The sequence below is a fragment of the Theobroma umbraticum genome, unplaced genomic scaffold (assembly GCF_002168275.2).
Source record: "Theobroma umbraticum cultivar Fairchild unplaced genomic scaffold, ASM216827v3 scaffold_130.0, whole genome shotgun sequence".
Lineage (NCBI taxonomy): Eukaryota > Viridiplantae > Streptophyta > Magnoliopsida > Malvales > Malvaceae > Theobroma > Theobroma umbraticum.
In genome coordinates, this window is record NW_018397264.1 from 7,589,660 (window position 1) to 7,609,537 (window position 19,878).

At 38.7% G+C, this 19,878-nt stretch overlaps 3 protein-coding genes across 4 annotated transcripts in view; all 3 read left to right on the top strand.

Annotated features, from left to right (window-relative positions):
- The first annotated feature begins 242 nt into the window (after nt 1–242).
- Nucleotides 243–5,863, top strand: LOC110421220 (ATP-citrate synthase beta chain protein 2). Its single transcript, XM_021434744.2, has 16 exons — nt 243–431; nt 833–951; nt 1,111–1,213; nt 1,908–1,973; nt 2,060–2,183; nt 2,353–2,487; nt 2,699–2,759; nt 2,870–2,946; nt 3,157–3,312; nt 3,427–3,555; nt 3,632–3,764; nt 3,863–3,990; nt 4,226–4,408; nt 4,516–4,586; nt 4,729–5,013; nt 5,375–5,863. The coding sequence occupies exons 2-16, from the start codon at nt 852–854 to the stop codon at nt 5,448–5,450; spliced, it is 1,827 nt and encodes a 608-aa protein (XP_021290419.1). The 5' UTR covers nt 243–431; nt 833–851; the 3' UTR covers nt 5,451–5,863.
- Nucleotides 5,864–6,798: 935 nt separating this feature from the next.
- LOC110421249 (phytochrome B) lies at nt 6,799–12,756 on the top strand. The gene is made up of 5 exons (XM_021434788.1): nt 6,799–6,920; nt 7,086–9,259; nt 9,640–10,447; nt 11,227–11,520; nt 11,909–12,756. The coding sequence occupies exons 2-5, from the start codon at nt 7,156–7,158 to the stop codon at nt 12,141–12,143; spliced, it is 3,441 nt and encodes a 1,146-aa protein (XP_021290463.1). The 5' UTR covers nt 6,799–6,920; nt 7,086–7,155; the 3' UTR covers nt 12,144–12,756.
- A 2,724-nt stretch (nt 12,757–15,480) lies between these two features.
- LOC110421666 (uncharacterized) overlaps nt 15,481–19,878 on the top strand; it is a 5,678-nt gene continuing 1,280 nt past the window's right edge. The window contains exons 1-12 of one of the 2 annotated variants that reach the window (XR_002445650.1): nt 15,481–16,184; nt 16,350–16,764; nt 16,857–17,508; nt 17,809–17,849; nt 18,051–18,119; nt 18,333–18,433; nt 18,601–18,679; nt 18,833–18,931; nt 19,047–19,115; nt 19,238–19,287; nt 19,414–19,495; nt 19,727–19,832. Coding sequence is in view for 1 of the 2 variants with exons in the window: in XM_021435308.2 (XP_021290983.1) it covers nt 15,769–16,184; nt 16,350–16,764; nt 16,857–17,508; nt 17,809–17,849; nt 18,051–18,119; nt 18,333–18,433; nt 18,601–18,679; nt 18,833–18,931; nt 19,047–19,115; nt 19,238–19,287; nt 19,414–19,495; nt 19,738–19,832 (2,168 nt within the window). In the remaining variant the exon portion in view is untranslated. The remainder of the gene's footprint in view (nt 16,185–16,349; nt 16,765–16,856; nt 17,509–17,808; nt 17,850–18,050; nt 18,120–18,332; nt 18,434–18,600; nt 18,680–18,832; nt 18,932–19,046; nt 19,116–19,237; nt 19,288–19,413; nt 19,496–19,726; nt 19,833–19,878) is intronic. The other variant, XM_021435308.2, reaches the window with a different exon arrangement.

Sequence of the window (19,878 nt, forward strand, 5' to 3'; positions counted from 1 at the left end):
ATTTTGTATATTAAAAACATTAAATATTTATATTATAAAAAATTAAATTTTAATATTAAATAAAATAGATTAAAAATACAATTTTCAACGTTGTTTTTTAATTATGGAAAAAAAAGATAGTATTAGTAAAAAAAAAAGAAAAAAAAAGGAAAAGACAGAAAATTCAATGTTATTCAGTGAGCTAACTACCATAGGCCACGTGACCATCTCTCCCCCCACTCCCCGCATTCTCTCTGGTCTGGCCCTAGCTACTCCCTCCATTTTCCCTCTCTTTCTATATAAACCCGTATCTACCGTTCCTCAGTTCCAGCATTTTTATTTTTATTTCTTTTCTCTCCCGTTCTCTGTCTTTCCTTCTCTAACTCGTTCCCTTCTTGATTTTCACGAGGCGGGCGAGAGTGATTTTCATTTCCTTTCGACTCTCTTTTCAGGTAAAGATTCCAGCTCCTTCCGAAACTTTTCCTCTCAGATCTGTTTCTTTCTCTTTTCTTTATGTCTATTCTGATTTCTGTCACCTTTCGAGTGTTTTCTTTTTTTAATTAGATTTCGATGCTTTCAAGGCGATTTCAGGATACTTTGATTTGTTTTCTTTTACTGAAGAATTAGCTATATAAAGCTAGAATTCTCGCGTGTATTTTTATTATACTCCCCTTTTAACTGCATTGCGGTGATTTGATTTGCTTTGCTCTCGTCTTTTTGGTTGAGATCTGGTTCGGTTTAGGTTCGAGTTAGATGTAGTCTTGGATCCGGCCAATTTTTTATGCTAATTTGTTGCTTAATTAACGGTTTGAATTGATATAAGCGAGTTTTTAACGACGTGTTTGTTTAACAGGTCTTTTTGAGCCGTAGCCATGGCCACTGGACAGTTATTTTCTCGAACTACACAAGCTTTGTTCTACAACTACAAACAACTTCCCATTCAACGGATGCTTGATTTCGACTTCCTTTGCGGTATGGATCCTTGACGATTTTCGTTGATTCGAAATTTGTAGTTATATTTGTCAATATGAACGTTATTAGAGTTGTTTGAATTAAGTTGTTTTCTGCTTGATTGGTGATCGGTACTGATCTTCTGTTTCTTTTTCTGTTTGATTGTTTTTGAATTTGTAGGGAGGGAAACACCATCTGTTGCTGGCATCATTAATCCTGGTGCTGAGGGATTTCAGAAACTCTTTTTCGGTCAAGAGGAAATTGCGATTCCTGTACATTCTACGTGAGATTATGCTCTTCTCTTCTGTTTTTATTTCTAGATCAGTAGTGTAATTATTAATCTGTGTCTTGAAAGTGTTATATGGTGAATGAACTTTATGACATGTTACCTTATGGATTATCATCCTTTACATCGGTATGTAGAGTTTAAAACTCCATAAAGTGGCTTATACACTCTCCAGATGAAACATTTAACTATAAATGGGAAGCCAAAATTGAACTATAAAGTTAACATAATGTAGTTCAATAAACACGTGGCAAACGTATAACCTACTTGTGAAGTTTTTAAACTCTGCGGTTAGAGGATGATGATAAACCGTTACTTTATAAACCTTTTTTGTTTCCTATTTCAGAAAATCACTTCATTTACTGTTGAAAAATCAGATAATAATTCGTTTATGATACTATAGCTTGGTCTAGCTTTTCAGTGCAGGGACTTGTCATTGGCTATTCTGTTAATTGTCTCTCATACTAGGCGATCTTTGTTTATTGCCCTTGTGAGTTTTAAGCAGTTAGTTGATGCTAATAAATAATCTAATTGTTTTATGAGAAAGGATATTCAGTAAATATTTATCATTTGATTTTACATCCTTTACAGATTAAGATAGTGCTGAATGGTTTGCTCTGCAATTTGATTGGTGAACTTGCATTTCTCCAAGCTTTATATTCTCTAACCTTTGAATTGATATATTTTGCAGCATTGAGGCAGCATGTGCTGCACATCCAACAGCCGATGTTTTTATTAACTTCGCATCCTTTCGAAGGTTAGTCTTCATTTCTTTCATGCTGTTTTGGAGAGCAGGAATTCTTGAATGCATAACTTAATCATTGTGTTTTATTTTACTTGCAGTGCTGCTGCTTCGTCCATGGCTGCGCTGAAACAGCCAACCATTCGAGTTGTTGCTATAATTGCTGAAGGTGTTCCTGAGTCAGACACCAAGCAGCTGATTGCATATGCCCGCTCCAACAATAAGGTGAGCAAGATGATGAGAACCAAACTAGGCAATGAAAATGGTCAACCAATATATCCATGCTCCTCCTCGGGGTCTTGCACTTGCAAATAATCTGCTTTAATGATTATAACTATTTGGTCTTCGGTATTCTTTGACTCTCTAATTGATATTAATACTTGTGGACTTGTAGGTTGTTATTGGCCCAGCTACCGTTGGAGGAATTCAGGCCGGAGCTTTTAAGATAGGTGACACTGCTGGAACAATTGACAATATTATTCACTGCAAGCTGTACAGACCTGGATCTGTTGGCTTTGTCTCCAAATCCGTACGTTATCATGACACTTACTTTTTTGTGTTCGTGCATGCGTGTGTTTAATCGCACCTCTTTCTCTTCTGCTTAAGCAATTGCACCCTGACACTTTATGGTGCAATGTCCTATCATTAATTTCGCATTCAATGTCATGGCTTTGGCAAGAATGTGGATTTGGGACCTTGTCATTAGTTGTGGGCTTATATCTTTTGTAAAATAATTTCAGGGTGGCATGTCAAATGAAATGTACAACACTATTGCCCGTGTTACAGATGGAATCTATGAAGGTAACATATAAGCTACCTTTACATTTTACTCTATATTCATGCCTGCCAAAATGAATGCAGATTTATTATGAAATATTTGATTTTTGGATACATGTTGAGAACTTATGTAGGCATTGCAATTGGAGGAGATGTCTTCCCTGGCTCCACTTTATCTGACCATATCTTGCGGTTTAACAATATTCCACAGGTAAATTTGTTGTTTTCATTTAACTCCTTGTGATTTCCTGCATATTATTTGTGCTACATGAAAGCATGCATGGTTATGAAATTAAAAAACTTACCCTTCCAACTCCATTTTCTTAATTTTTACTGGGAATAACAATTTAAAATTTCTACTTGATGTTGAGTCATCTTTTGGTTGAAAAAAAAAATTCCTGATTTGTTTTCATCCACTCAGGTAAAGATGATGGTTGTCCTTGGAGAACTTGGTGGACGAGATGAGTATTCTTTAGTTGAAGCCTTGAAACAGGGAAAAGTGAACAAGCCAGTTGTTGCTTGGGTCAGTGGAACTTGTGCACGACTCTTCAAATCAGAAGTACAGTTCGGTCATGCTGTAAGTTTTTACCTTAATTTTTCCTGAACTTCATCATTCCTTCCTTCGTGTTCGAGCTATGCTGTTATTGCTAGTAATGAGACCTTACCTTCACCTTCCTTATTACTTATTCAGGGAGCTAAGAGTGGTGGTGAGATGGAGTCTGCACAGGGGAAGAATCAAGCACTAAGGGAAGCTGGAGCTATTGTTCCCACTTCATATGAAGCTTTGGAAGCTGCAATCAAGGAGACATTTGCGAAACTGGTGAGTTTCTGTCTTGGGCAGAGTTTTGCCAGTTCTATGCTTATGTATATTTACGTACTTGATTGGTTGTCTTTAGGTTGAAGAAGAGAAGATTACACCTGTGAAGGAAATTAAGCCTCCACAAATCCCAGAAGATCTTAACAGTGCAATTAAGAGCGGAAAAGTTCGTGCTCCAACTCATATTATTTCGACCATCTCTGATGACAGAGGTACCTTATCTTAACCAATATGTATTGCCAATCAAATGAGATGTTTGGTGACGTGGAGATAAGGTGTATTAAATTGTTACTTTGAACCAAATTTGCAGGTGAGGAGCCATGCTATGCTGGTGTGCCCATGTCTTCCATTGTTGAGCAAGGTTATGGTGTTGGCGATGTCATTTCTCTCTTGTGGTTCAAACGTAGCCTTCCCCGTTACTGTACTCATTTTATCGAGGTAGGCTTCTGAAAATTATAATAAACTTCATATGAGTTATGAGCCCCTAGCAACCCACATCTCCCATCACCTTTTTACTATTGGTACTCTTTCAGAGTTGATGAAATAAAGGATATGATAATGTCGTTGTTGAAGTTAGATTGGGTTTAATCCTTTTCTTTTCACTTTATGACTTTCTCCATCTTTAGAAAGCAAAGTTGAGTTGTGTTCTCACTAATATGGTTGATCTTGTCAGATATGCATCATGCTCTGTGCCGACCATGGTCCCTGTGTCTCTGGTGCTCACAACACTATTGTGACTGCAAGAGCTGGGAAGGACCTTGTTTCCAGCCTTGTTTCAGGTTTGCTTACTATTGGTCCTCGATTTGGTGGTGCCATCGATGATGCTGCTCGATACTTTAAAGATGCTTACGATAGGGTAAGATTTAATGGTGGTTACTTGTGAAGATTTGGGATTGCTTGGTGTGTGATGACTGTTTTCTGATAACATTCTAAGATGTTGCCTCTGTGCTATGCTTTTCACAGTGTCTTACACCTTATGAATTTGTTGAAAGCATGAAAAAGAAGGGCATTCGTGTGCCAGGAATTGGCCACAGGTACAGATTGTTTTTAATGGTCATGAAGTTTTTAAACCATGCAAAAGCTAGTAACCATGACATCTGGTTTTCTATTTTTGTCTTAATTGATCATATTACGTAACTAATTGTTACAAATACTTGCTTTACTTCCTGTGAAAAGGATCAAGAGAGGGGACAACAGAGATAAGAGAGTAGAGCTCCTCCAACGGTTTGCACGCACACATTTCCCATCTGTGAAGTACATGGAATATGCCGTTCAAGTTGAAACCTATACTCTCTCAAAGGCTAACAACCTTGTCCTCAATGTGGATGGTGCCATTGGGTCTCTTTTCTTGGATCTTCTTGCTGGTAGTGGAATGTTCAGCAAACAAGAGATTGATGAGATAGTTGAGATTGGTTACCTGAATGGGCTTTTTGTGCTAGCACGATCTATTGGTTTGATTGGGTAAGTTTGCTTACACTTTTGAAATTTTTATATCTAAACTTTTAACGTGTTGCTTTAAATTGCTTATCCATTTACAATCAAACCATTGGATGATGGTACTCACTTTTGGAGTTTAGACTCTCAAGCCATTTTTTAATCACGGTATCCGGTAACCTGACTTAATTTTGTTCAAAAGTGTATTTATTTCATTTTTCCAAATAGTTTTGAAATCATACACATTGCTGAGGTGGTGAAGGTTCATTAATTAATTGATACAAGGACAATGCAATGAGAGAGAAAGATGTTGACTGTAATGTTTTACTGTGTTGTCATAAACTCCATGTATTTCCTTGCTTCTGACATTGAGTTGTCGATATCTCAGGCACACTTTTGACCAGAAGAGATTGAAGCAGCCACTATACCGTCACCCATGGGAGGATGTTCTCTACACCAAGTGAGAGATTCATTCGCAGCAGGTGCAACAACTACCTGCTCTCCTCGAGCATTTTCTTGGAGTTATTGTGTCTGCATTTTGATGGGGTAATGGTTTGTTTGGTTCTTAGATTAGTGTTTGTAATGCTAAATGGTGGGCCGCCCATAGTTTAATTCTTATTCGAAGTTCACAAGGAGAGAGTCTTCGGCCAATTTATTAAACGAAGTGATGTTTGCTTGATTAGATTTAGTTCCTAGGTACCAGTTCCCCGGACAAATAAGAGATGTCAGGTTGTAGCTTGTATGTGCTAAACGGTACATTGTATGAGAATCCCTCCATTCTGAATTAATGTAGGCAGTTCAAAAATAAGCTTTTCTAAAGTTGGATCAGGTCCGCAATCTATCTTGTTTCAAAATATATTATTCCGAGTTGTTGCAAGCTCTTAATTGTGAATCATATGAATTGTGTAAAAGAATGAGATTGAATATTTAAATATTCATATAATTTTTTATTTGTGGAATGTCGTAAGATAAAATATGAAATTTAGGTTAAAACTGATAATATATTTTTTTTAAGTTAGTGTGAATTGAATCCCAATCCCTTATAAACTCGACTGACTAAATTTGTTTGGCATCAAGCAATTTCTACCGAAGGGTGGATTAGGATATGAGTAGAAATTCTGGGTTCGAGCTTGGAACGGTAATGCCTTCTTCTATCAAAAAAAATAAGTGTAAAACATCAAAAGTAAATTCCACACTTGGAATCGGAAGGTTGGGATTAGGCCTGGATCTAAGCTTGATGGCCCATTTGGCAAATGAAGGCTTCTTTATGTTTTGGATTCTTGCCTTTAAATGTGAGAAGGTCATATTGTGGAAGACACAGGAACAGAATAGTGAGAGAGAGAGATCCGTTGGACATCGAGGAATAAACAAATGACAAGGAAGCATGCATGCAGCCGCAGTTTCCCAATGAATAAATGATTTGAAAAGGTTGCTTTCTTTGCTGTGATGCGGCAATACTTAAAACGGTAAGCATTTATTTTTTTTATATAAAATTTTGGGGCCAATGTTAAAAAAATGGATAAAGTAAAAGCTGTTTTTATATTTATGTGAATGAACAAGAAGAAACAGAAGAAATGGGCGGACAAAAAAAAAAAAGACTGTCACGGGGCCTACACCAGAACACATGTCCGCCAAACAAATGGTTTGCTTTTTATTCCCGACCCTCGTCGATCTGTCCATGGCCATAAGCAATTTCCAGGACAGAAAGAAAAAAAAAAAAAAGCACATACTGTTACTTTAAAGGAGAAATTGAATATCAAGCCGAGAAATAAAACCTTTTTCCCTTCCCAGTTCCTCCTGCCCCCACTCCGCAAAGGTATCAACCGAAAGAAAGCAGCGGAAACAACGAACCTAGGCATTGGATCACAAAACAAAAGCCAACAGCAGAACACACTCTCACAGTCTCACAGATTGCTTTCGATTCATTCAAAAAGGTTTGTGAATTTCGATCCTTTTCCACCCAAAGGGGAAAAAAAATCTAAAGGAATTCTCCCAATCCCACCGCAAAAACACACACGCCAGCATCTGCATGCCCACGTGGGTCTGTCAGCACAACTTTCCCCCAAAACCTATCTCCTGACCCAACACTTTATAAACAGAACTTTCGAAGCCAGAGAAACAAAAAAATCAGCGGGGAAAGCAAGAAAGGACAAAGAAGTTAACAGAGTAATGGCTTCTGGCGGCAGAGCAGTTCACTCCCAGCAGCAGCAACAGCAGCAGCAGCAACAGCAAGCTCAGTCTTCGGGCACCAGCAACATGAGGGCGCCCCACGGGCATAACCACCAGGCCGACTCCATCAGCAAAGCCATTGCTCAGTACACGGTCGACGCTCGACTCCATGCTGTTTTCGAAAAATCTGGGGAATCCGGTAAGTCCTTTGATTACTCCCAATCCGTTAGAACCACCACCCAATCCGTTCCAGAACAACAAATCACAGCTTATCTGTCTAAAATCCAAAGAGGCGGCCACATCCAGCCATTTGGCTGCATGATAGCAGTTGACGAACCCAGTTTCCTCGTCATCGCGTACAGCGAAAACGCGCGTGAGATGCTTGGAATAACCCCTCAATCTGTTCCCAATTTGGAGAAAACCGAAGTGCTCACAATTGGGACTGATGTTCGCACCCTTTTCACACCTTCCAGCGCAATTCTGTTAGAAAAAGCCTTTGGGGCGCGCGAAATCACGTTGCTGAATCCGGTTTGGATTCACTCAAAGAACTCAGGGAAACCCTTTTACGCTATTTTGCATAGGATTGATGTTGGAATTGTGATTGATTTGGAACCTGCAAGAACAGAGGACCCTGCCCTGTCTATTGCAGGGGCTGTCCAGTCACAAAAATTAGCTGTCCGTGCAATTTCTCAGTTACAATCCCTCCCCGGTGGCGATATTAAACTCTTGTGTGATACTGTTGTGGAGAGTGTTAGAGAGCTTACCGGATATGATAGGGTAATGGTTTATAAGTTTCATGAGGATGAGCATGGGGAGGTTGTGGCTGAGAGTCAAAGGCCTGACTTGGATCCTTACATTGGTTTGCATTATCCTGCATCTGATATTCCTCAGGCGTCGAGGTTTTTGTTTAAACAGAACAGAGTTAGGATGATAGCAGACTGCCATGCCATGCCTGTGCGTGTGGTTCAGGATGATGGGTTAATGCAGCCTCTGTGCTTGGTTGGTTCTACTCTTCGTGCTCCTCACGGTTGCCATGCTCAGTATATGGCTAATATGGGGTCAATTGCTTCTTTGGCAATGGCAGTTATTATCAATGGAAATGATGAGGAAGCTATTGGGGGAAGAAATTCAATGAGGCTTTGGGGTTTGGTTGTTTGTCATCATACTTCTGCTCGTTGCATTCCATTTCCCCTTCGATACGCGTGTGAGTTCCTAATGCAAGCGTTTGGACTTCAATTGAATATGGAATTGCAATTGGCATCTCAGTTGTCTGAGAAACGTGTTTTAAAGACTCAAACTCTTTTGTGTGATATGCTTCTTCGTGACTCTCCAACTGGGATTGTTACTCAAAGTCCCAGCATTATGGATATTGTGAAATGTGATGGGGCTGCTCTTTATTACCAAGGTAAATATTACCCATTAGGTGTGACCCCAACTGAGGCCCAGATAAAAAATATTGTCGAGTGGTTGTTGGCATTCCACGGAGACTCAACTGGTTTAAGCACAGACAGTTTGGCTGATGCTGGCTACCCCGAGGCAGCCTCACTTGGGGATGCAGTTAGTGGGCTGGCTGTTGCCTATATCACTAAAAGGGATTTTCTATTTTGGTTCCGGTCCCACACAGCAAAAGAGATTAAATGGGGTGGTGCAAAGCATCACCCAGAGGACAAGGATGATGGACAAAGAATGCACCCACGGTCTTCATTCAAGGCATTTCTGGAAGTGGTCAAAAGTCGGAGTTTGCCATGGGAGAATGCAGAAATGGATGCAATTCACTCACTGCAGCTTATTCTGCGTGACTCATTCAGGGATAATCAAGCAAGCAATTCTAAAGCTGTTGTACATGCTCAGCTTGGGGAACTAGAGCTACAAGGAGTGGATGAGCTCAGCTCAGTTGCAAGAGAAATGGTGAGGTTAATAGAGACTGCAACTGCTCCCATATTTGCTGTAGATGTTGAAGGTCTCATTAATGGGTGGAATGCAAAGGTTGCAGAACTGACAGGGCTCTCAGTTGAGGAAGCCATGGGGAAGTCCTTGGTTCATGATCTTGTTTACAAGGAATATCAAGAAACTGTCTACAAGCTTCTTAGTCGTGCTTTGCAAGGTAATCCTCTTGCGTATATTATCATTTTCCTTACCACCTCAAAAATCTTCTAAAGGTATTCTGATATCTTTTTCAGTTTATTTCGTATAAGAATGCAATATACCAATCAGAATGAAACCGAGTGAAAAGAGGGATCGATCTAAAAGGAGTTCTTTTTTTGCAGCCTTGTTAGTACCTTGATGCACATTCAAAGTCACTTCAAATTGTACAAAAAATAAGCACTAATGCAGTTCATTCTAATAGTATCACGTCCACATTTGTCATTACATGGGAATCAAAACTCCCTCTTCCTACACCATTCTTCACAGTGATGATTAATATTTTCCAAACAGCTTAGTATTGGCTTTAAAGGTGTGTTTATTTTCCCTCAATTGATGCAGGTGAAGAAGATAAAAATGTAGAGATAAAATTGAGGACTTTTGGCTCAGAAGGTCATAAAAAAGCTATATATGTGGTGGTCAATGCTTGCTCTAGTAAGGATTATAAAAATAATATAGTTGGAGTTTGCTTTGTTGGTCAGGATGTTACTGGTCAAAAGGTGGTGATGGACAAATTCATCCACATACAAGGTGATTATAAGGCCATTGTTCATAGTCCCAATCCTTTGATCCCACCCATTTTTGCTTCAGATGAAAACACATGTTGCTTGGAGTGGAACACAGCCATGGAAAAGCTCACTGGGTGGACTCGAGAGGAAATCATAGGAAAAATGTTGGTTGGTGAGGTTTTCGGCAGTTGCTGTCGCCTCAAGGGTCCAGATGCTTTGACAAAATTCATGATTCTTTTACACAATGCCATTGGAGGGCTGGAGGCAGATAAGTTCCCTTTTTCCTTCTTTGACCGCAACGCGAAATATGTGCAGGCACTCTTGACGGCAAACAAAAGGGTCAATATGGAAGGCCAGGTTGTAGGAGCCTTTTGCTTCCTGCAGATTGCAAGTCCAGAGTTGCAGCAAGCACTGAAAGTCCAGAGGCAACAGGAAAAGAAGTGCTTTGCTAGGATGAAAGAGTTGACCTACATTTGCCAGGAAATTAAGAGTCCTTTGAATGGGATCCGCTTTACTAACTCACTTTTGGAAGCTACAGAGCTGACTGAAGATCAAAAGCAGTTTCTTGAGACTAGTGCTGCTTGTGAGAAGCAAATGTTGAAGATTATAAGAGATGTTGATGTGGAGAGCATTGAGGATGGGTGAGTCACCTTACCATATTATTTCTAAAACCAGATATTAAATTCTACAGATTGCATGCATGTACATCAGGAATTGTCTTGGTCTCAATTGTCTGATTTCTATAATAGTACTTTTAGGGAACAAACATGTGATGCTAGACTATTGAACACTATTTCATCTGTGGCAACTACATTTGTTGGATTTATTTCTTGATTATGGATGCAATTGCATTCAAATCTAACTCAGAACAATGAGAGTGGAAACTGGAATTACTGCTTTATAGTCGCCTTGACTCTAACTATGTTTAAAATATTCTTTTTATGGAAAGTTATCTTCTAAGACTGCATTCATTGTGTAAGATGCATGCTTCTCTTTCTCGATCACTATGGAGGTGCCTTATCCTTAAGGTTGTTGTCACAACATCTCATTTTGGAAATGTTTATTTAACTCTGTTGTCAGTTGGTTTGAAAGTTAACTATAGCAAAGTTGTGAAAGTTGAATCAGAAAAACATTGGTTTATGTCACTTGATTGTGTGGCATCAACCATGAATCTATTTCTTAAGTTTGTATCTGTATTTTCTCTTGTCAATGTGGCTTTGGGAAACTGAAGGCAAACCACAAGCTTCCATTCATGAATCTTTGGACTGAAATTTGCATTTCTATTTCGTCTAGTCTTTCTGTGATTTCTACTGTATTCAAGATCAGGCATGTATTTATAATTTTTTCTAAATCCCCTCAGCATAATTTTACTAATGAGGAAGACATTATCTAATTGTTCACTTGCTTTTGTTGGAATTAGTTCTATGGAGCTTGAAAGGGCTGACTTTTATCTTGGGAGTGTCATAAATGCTGTTGTTAGCCAAGTAATGCTACTGCTGAGGGAAAGAAATCTGCAGTTAATTCGGGATATTCCCGAGGAGATCAAAACTCTGGCTGTTTATGGTGATCAGGTGAGAATCCAACAGGTATTGGCTGAATATTTGTTGAATATGGTGCGTTATGCACCATCTGCCGAAGGTTGGGTAGAGATTCATGTTTGTCCCACTTTGAAGCGAATTTCTGATGGACTTACTGTTGTGCGTACTGAATTCAGGTATTTTGCTTTCAATCTTTTATGCATTACACAGGATTAATGTCAATGGTTATGCTAACTAATATACCAAAAAAAGGAAAAACTACAGTATACTTTTATTGGAGTCAAAATTATATAATCATGACATTAAAGCTAAAGACATAATATGTTCTGGAAAACTTGGTTCTGCAATAAGTGTAAATTTTATGTGAAGTTCAAACCTGTGGAAGAAGTCAAGCGACAATGTACTTCGAGAGACCTTAGACATGGCTTTTATTTGTAGTTTCTTCAATAAGTGCAAATATGTGAGGGAATGAGCAGCATTTGTTCTTTTTTCTTAGATTAATGATGGCATGAATCCTGTTTATGTCCTGATGCTAATTCCACAAACAATGGTGTATTTGTGAAGGATGGTATGCCCTGGTGAAGGTCTTCCTCCTGAATTGGTTCAAGACATGTTCCATAGCAGTCGATGGATGACACAAGAGGGCTTAGGGTTGAGCATGTGCCGAAAAATCTTAAAGCTCATGAATGGTGAGGTCCAATATATCAGAGAATCAGAAAGATGTTATTTCTTAATCATCCTTGAACTTCCTGTACCTCGGAGAGGCTCAAAGAGTGTTGACTGGGTTATCTGCCCTTGAGATCCCCAATACTTCAGACCTTCATCAAATTTAACCCGAGTTCTTTTTCCGTCATATACCCAAACCTTTGCTTATCCCAGTTTCATGGCTTATACATGACCTAGAGCCACCTGATTCAGCTGATGGTACTCAACAGATCTAAAAATTCTGGTCTACTCATGTTGAAATGTTATTAGTGCTTGCTGTTTCCCGGTATGTTCCAGATCAAATAACCTTATCATGTGAGCCAAGCTGATCGAATCCTTGCCCTGAGTGTAGTTGTAAAAAATCATAATGATGCAGATTGTACTGCATATTGTGAACTGTTGTGTTATTCATTAAGCAGGAGTAAATGAGAGTAATTATAGAATGTTGTAGACCCTTCCACAACAAAAGGCTGTTGTGGTACTGGGCTTGCGGTCAGATTGAGAAGCTGTCTTCCGCCACAACATATATTCTAGATGTATCATATGAGTTAGATCTTCTCATGATCCTAAGATAATTGTAACATATCCACCTACCTTAGGTTTTGCGCTCAAAAATTTTTCCTTTCCCCTCCCCATGTAATAAAATCAGTTCTCCTGCTCTGGTTGTTGAAATTTATGTAACCCTAGTATTCTGACAATCTGATGTATATGTGCTTCTCCTTGTAATTAGTGAGAATTTTTCTTTAGAGAGGATAAGTTAGGAATAATTTATGGGTTTGATACTTTCATCCTAGTTGCCATTGGTTGTGAAACAGATATTGTTGTCTATATGGTGTAGTGCTGCATTTAGCAGGTGAATGATTGATCAAATTTACCATTATTGAGATGTTGTACTCTAGTGCAAGACTTACTCTGTTGTCTTTCAAACTAAAGTTGGCATTAGTTGAGAGCTGGGAAGTTATGAAGTTATCGTATCCTGCTTTTTGCCCATCACAAATTGGAGCCTTGTTCTTTAAGGCCCCCCCTTTTCCCCCTTATTTCTTCTTTTTATCTTTTTCCTCGTGGTGGGAGGAGCTACCAGGTGCCCAATACCTACTTGGATTGTTGCATCTAAAGCCGTAAAGAATAAAGCTAGAAGATGAAAAAGGAAAGCTTGAACATCTTCTTGACAGTAAATGAAACCCAAAACCTTAAGAATTTTTGATTAAGCATGCCTAGATATTATGCTAGCAATGTTAGTTAAATAGCAAAGCATAGCATAGCATACGATTCATGGATGCATGCATGCATGTTACCTACTCAATATACATGATGAGTAATATTATATGAATGGTCTAAGCAGCAGTTGGAAACAGTCACTGAAATTAGGTATGGAATGATGAGGCTTTCCATGTCAGCTTCTGCCAATTTCAATCAAAATTTATCTCCAAAGCATGTGGGTTTAAGATAAGGATGCATGACATCCCAATGCTTGGAGGGCGGTTTTCCCCTTTTCTGGTAAACCCTTTTTTTAACAGGGATGGAGCTGTCACTTGTTCCTTTCCATTGGTAGTGAAATGTTATCCTTAGATTTAAAGTAGCAAAAGAGAGAAGAATCAAAGATTTTTGCTGCTGCTGATTGTCTCTATCAAGCATTGAACCTTAAAATTTCTATGTGCGTGTGTCACGGGCCACAGTCCAGACCCACCAGGAGGCCCAAGAAGTGACATAGTCCGGACCCGCCAGGAGGCCCAAGAGGGTGCCAGCCCACTAGACCCATGTAGGGGGGGCTGCTGGAAAATTCAAATTTTCCCTCCCAACCGAATTTCTAGAACCTTCCAAAACTTTGGAGGGAAATCTTTTGGGGGGGGAATACTTTGAATTGAAAACTTTGGAGGGAAATCTTTTGGGGGGAATACTTTGAATTAAAAACTTTGGAGGGAAAAGTGGGTGGGGAACCTTGGCTATAAATAGCCCCATCCACCATTGTGTAAATCATCCATTTTTGCATCCATTTTTGCATCCTTTGTATTTCAATTCATTCAATATAAAGAGTTTAGTTTTTCTCTAGCATTCTCTTCTCATTTTTCCTTCCTTGTTTATGCAAGCTTGCTTGCCGGCTTAAAGCCATTGTGCGGGTGTTGAGCGCTTGTCGGGTGAGTAAGGCTGACTTGGGTTCTACTGCCGAGCTAAGGGCTGAATCCAAGGCCGCACGAAGGTGGTCTTAAGAATCGCCCCGTGACACGTGCACGTCCTTAATCATGCTGTGCACGTAAACAAAATAGGAAAAAAATTAAAAAAAAAACACAAAAGGAAAGAAAAAAAGAAGAAAGGCGACAGCTTGTCTCTTGCTTTCAAAGATGAAACTAACCCGTAATTAGATAGGAACAAAAACCCAATATTTATTTTTGTTTATATTTTCTTTTCATTAATTATTTTGTTCATGAATTTCTAACATTATCAATTCTATAAAACAAGTATTTAGTAAGTATATATTTATCAAAATAATCAAAATTTTTATTGGATATTTATGTTTGAATAAACTTTTATACTACAAATCTTTTGTCTTGGATAAAAACGTTCACATATTTAGACACCTTTTAAGAAAGGCACAAAGATCAAATAAGCTAAGTGTTTTGGAAAACAAGTAGCAAAGAGTGCCAATACTTCTTCCTTGAGACATACTCACCTCTAAAGCAAAAACTTGGACAAAAAATTTTATGATTTAGACAGCTTTTAGATTATTTACCCAAAATTGAAAATAGACAAAGCTTCGCTTCACAATACAAAATATTTGCCTCTTTTAATTTGACACGTGTTTAATTTAATTTATTGAACTCTTCCACCTTAATTGTTACTTATTGTCTAACTTTAATATTACTTTGTATGACCAAGGAGAGATTTGTAATGTCTATATTCATAGGTGTACTATTTTAAGTCGGTCCAATGAACTTGTGCATATGCAGATTTAAGTAATTTAAAACCTAAGCTAACATCCCTTAGATTCTAGAATCGGTTTTTTTTTTTTCCTTTTTAAATGTTTGTTTTGTTTTGATTTTTATGAAAATTAAGATAATTTTTTTTATTTTGAGATATTTTTATTTTTTATAATACAAAAAAATAAAAAAAAAGGATTGGTGGGAATATTAAATTAAACTCCCCAAATTTCAACGAGTTCATTAATTTTTAATTAAACAAATTGTGGGTTGGAAAGGGACTTCAAGCCTTTAAGAGGAAAAGTGAAAGCCGAAATGCTGCCCAAATAGAGCGAATTCCCCACTTCGCACGTGTCGTCAACTCGCAACGTGGATTGGACCGTAGAGTAAAAATCCACCACTTTGACAGGCTAATACTCACCGCGTGAGTTAGTGGCGCGTGGGAACCCAAAGTGGGCTATTTAAACATCTGGTCTAAACAGTTTTAGATTCATATCATAATAATGAGATAAAAAAAACACACACACACAAACAGAAACCGCCCAAAACCAGAGAAAAGGCAAAGAAAGAAAATCAAACCAAAAAAAAAAAAAGAAAAAAGAAAAAGGGTGGAGTCTTTGAGTCTTGACCTCCTAAAAGAGAAGAGAGTTTCTAGAGAGAGAGAGAGAGAGAGAGAGAGAAAGAGTGGATTAAGTCAGAGGCAGAGAGAGAGAGAGAGAGGGTTCATTGATAAATCTATATGTTATCGAAGCTTTGAAAGCCCCATGCTTTGGATTTGATTGGTGAAGGGAAAGAAAAGCCAAAATGGAAACGCCTCCAGCGGAGGAGCTTTTGAGGAAGATCCAAGAACTGGAAGCGGGACATGCGCATCTCAAGCAGGAAATGTCAAGGTTGAAACAATCCGGGGAGTCAAAGCCCGACTCCGCTCGTCAAAGATCCCACTCTACATCCCCTCAACGCCCGCGATTCCCGGGGGCAGCGGCGGCGGCTGCTGCTGCTTCTTGGAAGAAAGGTTCCGGTTCGTTTCGACATTCGTCGCCGTTGCAAAGAGAGAGCAGAAGCGGGGATACAGTAAATGGCGGCGAAAGCGGAGGCGAAGGAAGAACCGGGAACATCGGGCCAGCTGCCGTTAATTTCACTAATGGCCAGTATCTGAATATATTACAGTCTATGGGACAATCTGTTCATATATTTGATCTCAGTGGCCGTATAATTTATTGGTAAGTGAAATATAAAAGGTTTCTTTTTTTCGATTATTTAGTTGCTAAAGTTCATTTTTTTTTATTTCCTAAATTAGTAATTAATGATATGATTCAGTCTTGTTAATTATATAAGTAGCATTGTCATTTGTGCATTTGACGTATTTTTTTTTTGTTTGTTTGCAGGAACCGAACTGCTGAAAAGCTTTATGGTTACTCCGCAGCAGAGGCTTTAGGGCAAGATGCCATTGAGCTTCTTGTTGACCCTAGGGACTTTGCGGTTGCGCATAATATATTTCATCGGGTTACCATGGGCGAGAGTTGGACTGGACAATTTCCGGTTAAGAATAAAATGGGGGAGAGGTTTTCGGCAGTTGCAACCAATACTCCTTTCTATGATGATGATGGTTCTTTGGTTGGAATCATTTGTGTATCCACTGATTCTCGACCTTTTCAAGAGATGAGAGTTGCACTGTCAGCTGAAAGGCAACCAGAAGGAGATTCAACCTTTAGCCGGTCTAAAAATGCTGTCTCGGCCAAACTTGGTCTTGATCCTCAGCAGCCTCTACAAACTGCAATTGCTTCGAAAATAACAAATTTGGTATTAGTCCCATAATTTTTTAATGTTTTGTGGTTGGATTTTTTTTTATTTGTAGTTTGGCTTGTGTTGATTGTTAAGAATTATTAACGCAGGCGTCTAAGGTGAGCAACAAAGTGAAGTCCAGAATGAGGACCGGAGAGAATTGTGTTGTTCGTGAAGTGGGAGGTGGAGATATTCAATATGCTGATCATGGTTTCTCTGATGCCACTTTTTCTGATCATAAAGAGGATGCAACTTCCAGTGGAGCAAGTACACCTCGGGGAGATATACCCCCATCTGCCTTTGGTGTGTTTTCTCCTTTTGACGAGAAGTCCCCAGCAAAAACCTCTAGAGATTCTGGTGATGAGAGTGAAGGAAAACCTGCAATCCGAAAGATTATTACTTTAATGGGTAAAAAAGGGATATCATGGCCTTGGAAAGGGAATGATCAAGAAGCATCAGAGGCAAGGACTACCCGTTTTGTTTGGCCTTGGTTGGGAAATGATCAAGAGAGCGAAACATTTCAACAAAAGGGCCCATTTTCTGGTACAAAAGCTGAAGGCCACGTTAATGAAAGTAATAGACCTGTCAATAATGAGGCATCGGGTTCCTGGTCATCCTCTGTTAATGTTAACAGCACAAGCAGTGCCAGCAGCTGTGGGAGTACCAGCAGTAGTGCTGTTAATAGAGTTGATATGGACTCTGATTGTTTAGATTATGAAATCTTGTGGGAAGACTTGACAATTGGAGAGCAAATTGGGCAAGGTAAGGTTCTTTCAAATGAACAGCAACTGGGAGACATGAAGATAGGAACCACTAGTTTATGCTTAAAACTTTACTGTGATGCTTTCTCTTCACCCTTTTTTGGTGTTGGTATATCAAAGCAGATGCCTGAAACCCAATGTCTAGCGGACATTCATGTCATTAGCTGATAACTTGTTCATTGACTCAAAGCTCTGTCCATGTTTTACTTTTTTTAATACTGTATTATTTATTTCTTTCTGATGTTTTCGTGGATATATATTATTTTAATACTTATGTTATTTTCCTTGGCTTTCGTCACAGGTTCTTGTGGAACTGTCTATCATGGTCTGTGGTATGGATCAGTATGTTCTTCTGCTCCTTTCATTACCTTCACTTTTGAGAGGACGTACGAACACATTATAGATGAATCTAATTTAAAAATTTAGACGTGTTCCTTTTTACTCTCCCGTTATTTTTTGGTATTAAATGGCAAGGAGGGAGCATGAAAAACATTCTCATCATCTTATGAATTCTGTAATTCAACCATATTCATGTTATTGCAGGATGTTGCTGTCAAGGTATTCTCCAAGCAGGAATATTCAGATGATGTGGTACATTCCTTTAGACAGGAGGTGTGCTTTATTGTTAAATTACCTTTCGCTGTTGTTTACATAATTAGTAATACATTTTTCTTTCTTTGGTGGTAACTTTAGAATCATGCAATACACAACCTATCTTTGCTTGATTGTGCACATTCACCAACTGACCAAAGCCACTGAATTTGTTGTTGTTTGTTTCTTCCTGTTGTCAAATGCTGCTCTCACTATTTTGCTTTTGCTTTGAAGGTATCTCTGATGAAAAGACTTCGGCATCCAAATGTTCTGCTGTTCATGGGAGCTGTGACTTCACCTCAACGTCTCTGCATTGTCACAGAGTTCCTTCCACGGTTCAATCTCAACTTTCTTTTTGAAATTCTTATAGTGCTGGCACTCATATTTGTAACTTTCACATTGTATATGTAGTGTTCTCTAGGACAGTAATTCCTTTTTACTTATGTCAAACAGTTTACTTCTTGGCTTGATGAATGCTTATATTTATGTTTTATTGATGCAGGGGGAGTTTGTTTCGCTTACTACAGAGGAATACTACCAAATTAGATTGGAGACGGCGTGTTCATATGGCTTTGGATATTGTGAGTATCAACTATATATTCAATTTTATGGTGATTCTCTTGTTGTGATGGATATAGTGCCATCATGTGTTGGTCTGCATTTGTTTTTATTTCATTCTTCTTGCATCACTGGGGTACCCCTTCCCTCTGTCAATTCATCTTAAACTTTTACAGGCACGAGGTGTGAATTATCTTCATCACTGCAATCCACCTATCATTCATCGTGATTTGAAGTCTTCAAATCTTCTGGTTGATAAGAATTGGACTGTGAAGGTTTGCCATTAGTTATGTGCATCTTTTTAATTCTAAATCCAGTTTTGGTTTACTTTAGGGTTTTGAGGGTACTTTTCTTAATTGAGGTAAAAGTAACGTAATTGTATTTGAACAGGTAGGCGATTTTGGTTTGTCACGTCTCAAGCATGAAACATTTCTTACAACAAAGACTGGGAAAGGAACGGTATTTACTGATACCTCTATTTACTTCATCAATAATATTAATCTAATGAGTTTAATCATTTTGGGAGGATGCGTAACTCTCTAGTTACCTGGTGGACTTATAAGTACCATGTTTTTTTGTAGCCTCAATGGATGGCGCCGGAAGTTCTTCGTAATGAACCCTCAGATGAGAAGTATGTTGCTTTCTCTCCTCCCCTTTTTGCAGACAAAGCAAATTGCCCTGCCCCCATCCCCGTCGCATTCACCCTTTTTCTCACTGCTGACCTTGTATTTCTTGTTCCTGTTGGGAAAAAACTTAGGTCCGATGTTTATAGTTTTGGAGTCATATTGTGGGAGCTTGCTACTGAGAAGATACCTTGGGATAATCTCAACTCAATGCAGGTATAGTTTCCATTAGAAAGATTTGCTAGTCATTCTTGTAGGAAGAGTGAAACATCGCCGAATAAACTGCTTTCCTCTATAGAGAAGGTCTATGTTGGTACTTGAACCATATTATAAAAAAAAAAAATGTTTGCTGGAAGATGTGAATAGGTTTGAGAGGAATTTTCCTTTAGAAACTATTGAGCATTGCATGTCTTGTAGCTCTGGGTATATGAACAACAGTTTGTTTAGGATATTTGCAGGTGATTGGAGCTGTAGGGTTCATGAACCAACGGCTAGAGATTCCAAAGGAAGTAGATCCCCGGTGGGCTTCTATAATTGAGAGCTGCTGGCACAGGTGCTCATCTCCTCATGAAGTTCACATGGTTTTTTTTTTTTTTTTT

Excerpts from the sequence above, each read along its gene's own strand:
- LOC110421220 (XM_021434744.2), top strand. The coding sequence starts at position 852 with ATGGCCACTGGACAGTTATTTTCTCGAACTACACAAGCTTTGTTCTAC. Across the intron at positions 1,974-2,059 it reads AACTTCGCATCCTTTCGAAG|TGCTGCTGCTTCGTCCATGG; the intron begins GTTAGTCTTCAT and ends TTTTACTTGCAG. Across the intron at positions 2,488-2,698 it reads TTGGCTTTGTCTCCAAATCC|GGTGGCATGTCAAATGAAAT; the intron begins GTACGTTATCAT and ends AAATAATTTCAG.
- LOC110421249 (XM_021434788.1), top strand. The coding sequence starts at position 7,156 with ATGGCTTCTGGCGGCAGAGCAGTTCACTCCCAGCAGCAGCAACAGCAG. Across the intron at positions 10,448-11,226 it reads GTGGAGAGCATTGAGGATGG|TTCTATGGAGCTTGAAAGGG; the intron begins GTGAGTCACCTT and ends TGTTGGAATTAG. Across the intron at positions 11,521-11,908 it reads GTTGTGCGTACTGAATTCAG|GATGGTATGCCCTGGTGAAG; the intron begins GTATTTTGCTTT and ends GTATTTGTGAAG.